This window comes from Durio zibethinus, chromosome 3 (genome assembly GCF_047325235.1).
Source record: "Durio zibethinus cultivar Kanyao isolate XHJ-2024 chromosome 3, ASM4732523v1, whole genome shotgun sequence".
NCBI classification, from domain to species: Eukaryota; Viridiplantae; Streptophyta; class Magnoliopsida; order Malvales; family Malvaceae; genus Durio; species Durio zibethinus.
This window is the reverse complement of record NC_143164.1, coordinates 3,882,407-3,890,716: the sequence shown is the minus strand read 5'-3', so window position 1 is coordinate 3,890,716 and position 8,310 is coordinate 3,882,407. Positions and strand designations below refer to the sequence as shown.

The window sequence follows — 8,310 nt, the reverse complement described above, 5'->3', positions numbered from 1 at the left end:
TTGAATAATAATAAATATTTATTTATTTATTATATATCATGTTCTCTAATCCATACCTGCACATGGGCCTCATACAAAAACCATTTAGTACATGTATATACATAAAATTTGACCGACACTTGAAAGGAAATTATTCAAATATCAAAGTCCACTCCTTTCCTTTGCACGAGCGTTAAAGGAATGCTTGCTCTTCATGTTTTAAGGTCGAGTAACGGTCCAAGTTCGGCAAGCCAACAGAGAAGTTGGGATAAAAAGCCTGACGAAGTTCATTATATTTTTCAATATCAAAGCTGTGGACCTTCATGAGTTTCTTTTGTTTGGCTTTAAATCGGCGTTGAAAGTAGCCTTCAAATGAGGGTTCGGTGGAAGTCCAGAGGAAAAAACCATACGCCAAGGCGAAGTGAAGGGATGTGACAAAGAAGCATATGGGCTCCATAATATCCCAACTCAGTTCCCAAAACGTAAGCCTCATGAATCCAAGTGTCTGGGCCACTACGAACCCCAGCCCACAAAAAAGCTCACCACGAACCAGAGACTTGGCCTTTTTGTCTATTCGATCCTTTTGTTTCACCATTTCGTCCAGTTCTTTTCTTCTCGGGTCATTTGGGAGGGCCATCGATTCAGAAATTATGGTCTCCATTGACTTAGCCACCTGCCGAACAAAAGTTGGTCAATATTCAATTCAAATGCACATAATATTTTAAGAAAGTGGGTCCATTATAGCTCAAAGGTCCGCCGCCGCTGACCATTTCTGCTGAACCAGACCCACTTCGTGACTTTCTTTTCAACAGCGCGTGTAACGCACTTTTCCAATCAGTTTGCGAAATAACGGCTTATTCCAAAAGGAAAAAACAGATGGTCGGTGAGAAGCTTTCTATTTATACCTGTTCGGGTCGGAGGAAAACAGCGTTTCCTAAAGCGATGACGTTTCCAGACTGATCCAGCATTTTGGCGAGCTCTAGAGCTTGAGCTTCGCTTCCGCATGCTTCAAGGCAGACTTGAGCAAACTCATAATAAGAAATCGAACTCTTTGGAATCTCTCTTAGCTTCGCTTTAAGCTTCTCGATTTGATAAACCCTCAATACCTTCCTTGCATCTTCAACCGAAATCTTAGCCAACGATTCGCCGGCCGCGGTATCTGTAGGTGGCGACGGAGGCGGAGTAAGTCCATCTAACCGAAGGCGATCTCCGGTAATGTTAATAACTCGGAGCTTTTCTCTAAGTTTTTCCCCCACAGGTACCGACAAAAACTCTGGGAATCCCAGAGACGACTGTCCCGAAGCTCTACGGTGGAAGAACCGTGGGAAGAATCCTCTCTCCCCTGATTCCGTCGAGGCGACGTACTCGCGACGGAGTATGGTGTGGAGTGAGATCGGAGAGTTTTCTACTGTGACTAGCGATGAGGTAGTTCCGTAAAAACTCAAAGGATGCGTCGCGAGCGTTTTCCGAAGCGCCATTGACGACAGAAGAAGAAACAAAAACACAGAGTTTTGAGTAGGAGAGGATTCTGGTAGTAACGTGTTGAGGAGGTGTGGAGGAGGATCTATATTTATAGTGTCTGAACTTTGAGCAGAATCTACAGGGTTTTATGGTAATTTGCATAACGTGAAACATTAAAATTTATATATTTATAATTATTTTATATAAAAATTTTATGTTTTAATTGATGTGATATAAAAATATAAAATAATTTTTATTTTAATAATTTATATGTAATTATTATAATTTTAAATAATATTAATTATATATTTTTTTATATCATTTATCTTTTATAACTGAATTGGGTTAATTTTTATGTTAGTTTCATGTTTTTTTTCTTATATTTCCTTTCTTTAATATTAGTAGTAATATTTTTTTTTGTTTTAGTGTCCAGATTTACTGTTCGCTTGAGAATTTATGATTAAAAATTTTACCGATGTAATTTTTATTTAAATCACAACCGAAAAATTAGAGAAGAAATTATAGAATATTTGAAATTTTATTATAAGTAGTTTGATTTTTTTAACTTGGATATAGAGGTGAGTAAAAGTTAGTTTGAATTAATTGGATTGATTAAAATTGAATGAATTCGATTAATTTGGTTTGGTTTTTTTTTTAATTATAATTGATTTTTTGAATTGATTAAATTATTTAATTTGGTTGATTTTTTATTTTTAAAATTGACAATGAAATCGATAAAATTAATCAATTTTTTAATAAATAAGAATAAAAAAATTGAGATTAGTATTTTTATTTGTTTTTTTTGTAAAATATTACTGAAATTATTAAATTTTTTAATGATTTAATTTGAATAATACTTGAATTTAAATTTTATTAAATTAAATTTGTGACTAAATAATTGTTCATAATAAAAAAAAAATTTAATTATTTAACCGAACCAATCGAATTAAACAGATTTTGATCAATTCGATTATGATTAATTATTTAAAATTTTTTGATCAATTCAATTATTTGTTAAATGAAAATTAAATAATTCAGTTATTAATTTTTTTCAAATTGAACTAATCAATTACTCATCCTTACTTGTATAGGATGCTTTGCACCTTAATGAATGTGTATTTTTCATTCAATTTATATATTTTTTTGGTTTTTTTTTATACTAGATTGAACATTAAAGTAAAAGAGATATCTTTCTATATATATAATCCTTACCTTACAAAAATACAAAAGGGTATAGATTTTAAGATTGTTTCCTTGAAATTGTTTCAACTATGGAAGTTATATGGACCCAAAAAGTAGATTTAATTATATAGTAATCCCAAAAAAAAAAAAAAAAAAAGAAGTTTTCACCACTTGTGCATAGTTCTAGGGGGAAGAGTTAAATGAAATGCCTTTTGCTCTTTACGACCATGAGAAGTAGTGAACGGCATATGGACTTGGCACCATGATTACAACCGGAATAAATCAGCTAATGCCGCCGATTATGTCTCAGGCGAAGGACATCAACATTTTGGCTTTGGGTTTTCAACAATTACAGCTATCCAAAAGGAAATTTAATCAGTATATTTTAATGCACATGGCATTAGCTACACAATTTTCTTGGAAAGCCACTATTTACACTAATATTTGGATGATCTTCCTGGCTCTGATGCACTGATGCTTGCCTGATTACTTCACAAATCTTGTTTGTATAAATTTCTTTTTCCAAACTCTGAATTATGATCATGAATTTCTTTTTTACTTCAAAATTGACATTGGGGGAATATGGAGATTCTTAATTCAAGTGGGTTAAAGATTCATAGCCTTACCAAAGCTGTCGTGATCACTTCTCTATCAACATGAGAAGATAGATAAAACATCAGAAAGAATCAATGAAACAATGAAAGAAATTCATGCTGCAGCTGGGAATCTTTTGTTAGTCACTGAATAAGAATTAAAGAATCCTAACAAATTGGGGTTTTGGAATCCCAAGTGCAGAAATGCTGTTGGATTTCCATTTGAGAGTTGATAATATATGAGAGATTCTCTTGGACACTAGTGGCAGTACCATTTTCGCACTTGCAATGTGCATGCCACCTTCACCTTTTTCCTGTTTAATATTTTTCAGGAAGCGAGGTCAGATCGTTTTCTTTTCTTTGCAATGAGTCTATTTCGGGTTTGAAACACCAGCACATTTTGTCCACATTTCACGGTTGCCTTGAAGCCCAACCCTGAAACAGACAGCATCCAAGGTCAGAATTGTGGGCTCAATTGGCTTGCAATCAGCAGCAACCATGCATTGTGGTAACTTCCCAAAGTTAGGGGTCTCTTTAGCTAGTGGGAATCCGCCACGACACTGCACCATTTCCTCCATTGGCCGCCCATGCTTACAATTTAATTAGGGAACTTAATTTCCTAGCTTGTTAAGAGTGAAATATAAGGTGATCTGATCTGAACAAGCCCTTCATGTTACAATCTAAAATAGCATTACTTGAAATGTAATATCATACAATTTCATTCACACAAATTTTACATTTAAATTCCTCATTCCACAATTACTCACATTGATCATGCAGTGCAGATTATAGTACATGTTTTTTTTCCTACCAAATTATAAAGATTGAAGCGCTATATATTGGGATTTTGCACCAGAACAAGTTATCTATTGGAGGGATAGGGCAAATTTTGCTTTAGTCCACCTAAGCCCACTGATTTTTTTTGTTTCTATGGAAAGTGACCTAAGACTAATCAGATTTTTTCCTACGGGGGCCACTTACTCAGTCACTAGTCCTTTGAAATTATGGTGTTTTGGAACAATGACGCAATAAGAGGGGCGAGCCTCGTTCAATCCCATCAATCATGCTTTTTTTTTTCCAGATAAGACTTGCACCATCTGTTACTAGTTAAACATTGGTTTTATATCAAATGATGCAATCAAATGAAAATGATGAATTTCATCAATCAGAGATCCCATGGAATGTGGGGTCAGGCAAGCAGGATGATCAGCTACAATTATTCATTGTGTTTCTGAAAGCAGGTGGTGAGAAAGATAGATGCCCTACGTGAAATTAAAGAGTGGATTCGATTGCATCAGATGATGCAATAATCTTGAGTGCCAACTGAATTGCTAGATGTAGATATAACTCTTCTGAAAGGCTAATTCCTTTAGTATCCAACTTTCGAATGTTTTTTCATATCATCTAGTTGTCTGCATAATGTGGAGGTGTACCGCTTCCAGGTTTCATGCAGAATTGAGTTACTATACGCTTGTTGTATAATGGATCGGAAACTTTTGTTGTCTCAGGCACCGATTGAATTTTTATGTGATTTCAATGGACCCTTTAACTTAAGGATTAAGAAAAAAAATGGTTAATTAGAAAGCAATTGCATCAGCTTTTGTTTGCTAGGCTTAGAAAGCATAGTACTAAGACTTTAATCACGTCACATGGCAGAAAATGGGATCCGAATCTGATTGCAAATTGACAGGAATGAACAAAGCAGAATATGACATTCATAGATTTTTGTAGGGGAAATAAGTCTCGTTTGAAGCTCACGATAGCATATCAAAAAGTTCATATATATATATATATATATATATATGTTATACATCATTTAAGTTTAAAAATTTAAATTATTAAATTTTTAAATTTTTATGTATATATAAAATATCTCATTTATATTTTTTAATGATGTGATAAGTTTTGATCAAATTTCACCTTAATTTTTTCGTGTGACTGTTCACTTATAAATATTGATCAAATCTTATCTCAGTTTTTTTATACGAGTAAGTCCTAGCAACACTTTCATATAATCGCTACGTCCAAGTCAAATTTTTGACTCTAATATCTGTTGTTGGAGAGATAAATCATACTTAAAGTCTATTGAAACACACCAAAAGTACATGTTAGACATCACTTTAATGAATTATCTTTCTCTCTCTTTATATATATATATATATATATAAGATATCTCATTATATTTTTTAGTGATATGAAATTTTTACTCACATGTGAAGTATCCCAATAATTTATGAATACGAAGCTTAATTTAAGTCAATTTCAGGATTCTAAGAACCAGCTTCTGATTCCGCAGGAAGGCTTGCATGCTTTTTTTTTTTAATTATTTTTTAAATTTCTTATTTTCTCATACTGATTTTGGATGTTATTTTATTGATAATTGAAAGTGACTTGAGTGACATCACAAATTCCTACATGTGGCTTTGATATTATTTGTGGGACGATGGAAGAAAAGTGGCCACTCCAGAGTAAGAAATCCATCCAGAGCTAGGCGGAATCCTTTCTTTAATCCAACTAGTAACTTAAAGATGATGCTCACATTGGCATTGGATTTGGCGAATTAAGCCTCCAAAGAGTTTCTTTTTCTATTATATTGTGAATAACATGCAGAAACAAATCTCAGTTAAAGATGATAGCCGAATTCATTATTTAAAAAGTTTGAGATTAAATCTCAATATCTGTAATTATAAATTTTTTTTTATTTTCAGATTGAATAATTTGAACAAATCAAATAATTGAGAATGATGAAAAAATTAACATGAAGTTTGGAGATTTCTTACAAATAAATCAAACAAGCCTTTTTTGTCTTAATTTATCAAGGTCTCATTGACAAATGTAAATACAAGGTTATAATTCACCTTATTTGTGAAGGAATGTTCATAATTCTTCCATTAAAGTTGTGTGGATGCTGTTGGGGATAACCTTTACCTTTTGTGACTGAAGCAGCCTCCCCCATACATACAAATATATATATTCTTGTGCTAGTGTTTGAGGTAGCCCCATTTGGCTGATTGTTTGAATCTTTAATTTCTAGCAAACTTCTTTATCAACTTTTTTAGGCGAATACAATGCTTAATACATCATCCTTGGATGCCAACAACATTTCAATCCAACAAAAATAAAAATTCATGACATATTATAAAATTTAAGTTCGATTCGAAATAATTTTAGTACCCACCTTCAATATAAAAAAAATAGTAACGTTTGATATATCATCCTTAGATGACAACATGTTTTGATCAAATGACTAAAAAAAAAAGGAAGTACCACATGTTGTAAAATTTGGGTTCGAGATCAAGCAACTCCAATTAATCATCACCCATAATATTTTGATATTTTATTAGTGAAAATTTTTAATTTTACAAGTGATATTAAAATATTGACACATGTTTTGTTTTTATTTTTTATTTTTAATTATTTTAAATATATCATCTTAATCCACTTGTAAAATTTAAAAACTATACTATCAATGTATTTAATAATTTTTCATATAAAAAAAAATCATGAATGGGTTCATACATTAAGGTAAACATCAACTATTTAATGACTTGCAAAGGGTATTGATTCATGTGTCCTTCTCATATGGATATGCTTAAATTAGCATTTGAAGAATTTCCAACATGTTATATATATAGAGGATAATCTTGGTTGATAATGGAAGCTTTTCCAATACAATTAAATGAGCCATGTGTCTTCCTTCTAAAGGACTGAATAAAAATTAGAAGGCAAACTATGGTTTGTTCATTATTGGCTAGGCAAAAACAATGAAATTTCTATAAAATCAAGGGAATTATGATGTTGATGGAACTTGTAATGATCAATATAAATTATATTACTCGAAATGAACAAATTTTTTTTTATCCAAAAAGCCTTCTACATGCTTCATGACGTGAGAGAAAGCATTAGCATCAAAAGAAACATAGCCAAATTGCGAAAGTCTAATGCTTCTTGCTGATCGATGCTTTTGTCAGTTTTTCTAAGGCAAAGGACTCTGCACTTTCCAATATATAATTGAGTTATAATCCCTTCAACCAACGGCAAAAGTAAAACTCATTTAGAAAAAAAAAAAAAATCAATTCAAAACTCGTTGGATTTCATTTTTCAAAATAAGTGTATGAATCATCTACGTTAAGTTATATATTTTATTGTATTAGATGATATATCAATATATTGTAATTTATCAAAATAATTATCAAATATTGCATTTCATACAAAAAATATTATTATAAATAATAATTTAACTAATCTTAAAAAATTTAAGGTATTCGATAACAATTTGAAAAAAAAAATGATTATTAGCATACTGCAACTTGAATAGTGAATACTATTTGAATTGATTAAATTGGAAACCCCTTCAAAGATCTAAGGACCATTAAACTTTTCAATTAGAGTTAGGAGGCAAATAGCTAATGCTCAATTGTTATCGAATTAAAGAAGGAAGAAAGCAGTTTTTGTTGAATATATTAAGGGAAATTTGGTGTGGATCATTAATCTGAAAGTAGCACTTCTTAAGGTTAGACAAAGTGGCTAAAAGATTGGATTTGAGAATGAATCTTTGACTAAGAACAGGCTAAATCTTCCTCTCTGTATTCTTGAAGGAAATTACATCACAAAAAATTGAATAATGGGAAAACTTTTCCAATGTGGAAAAGGCTGTGGACTCGGTTAATATTGGAGAAGAAAAGATCAAGTCAGGGTGGCACAAGAGAAGACTCTTCCAGTGCTAGTTGATTGTCAGCTTGTTTAGAGATTGTTTTGAAATTGTTGTGGAGATGAAGTCCATGAAAATTAAAGTTTGTGGGAGTTGATTCGGCTTTTGATTAATGGATGAAACTATTTATTTTGTATGATGATGCTTTACTTAAAGCTCATCTATACTAATTTGACCCAAGTTGCTTTTTTCAACCCAATTATTGGGCCATTTACGCCCAACTATGGCCAACAGAAAATGTACCACGCGTGCTTTTGCCATCCTCCAGAACTGTAGTTAACAATCATCAAATTAGGGACCTGAGCCCAATCATTTGGACTCCCTACAGCTCTCCAGCTTGAACAATGCCTGTTGTCGCTGAACCCAAATCCAACCTGATCTGTA

The 8,310-nt window shown here is 32.3% G+C and overlaps 1 protein-coding gene across 1 annotated transcript; it reads right to left on the bottom strand.

Moving 5' to 3' along the window:
• LOC111300949 (calcium uniporter protein 5, mitochondrial-like) lies at positions 1-1,787 on the bottom strand. Its single transcript, XM_022896507.2, has 2 exons — positions 885-1,787; positions 1-652 (listed from the first exon to the last, which is right to left on the bottom strand). The coding sequence occupies exons 1-2, from the start codon at positions 1,455-1,457 to the stop codon at positions 173-175; spliced, it is 1,053 nt and encodes a 350-aa protein (XP_022752242.1). The 5' UTR covers positions 1,458-1,787; the 3' UTR covers positions 1-172.
• Positions 1,788-8,310: the final 6,523 nt, after the last annotated feature.

Coding starts and splice junctions, on each gene's coding strand:
- LOC111300949 (XM_022896507.2), bottom strand. CDS start 1,457: ATGGCGCTTCGGAAAACGCTCGCGACGCATCCTTTGAGTTTTTACGGA. Junction 653..884: donor TTTTCCTCCGACCCGAACAG/GTATAAATAGAA, acceptor TTTGTTCGGCAG/GTGGCTAAGTCAATGGAGAC.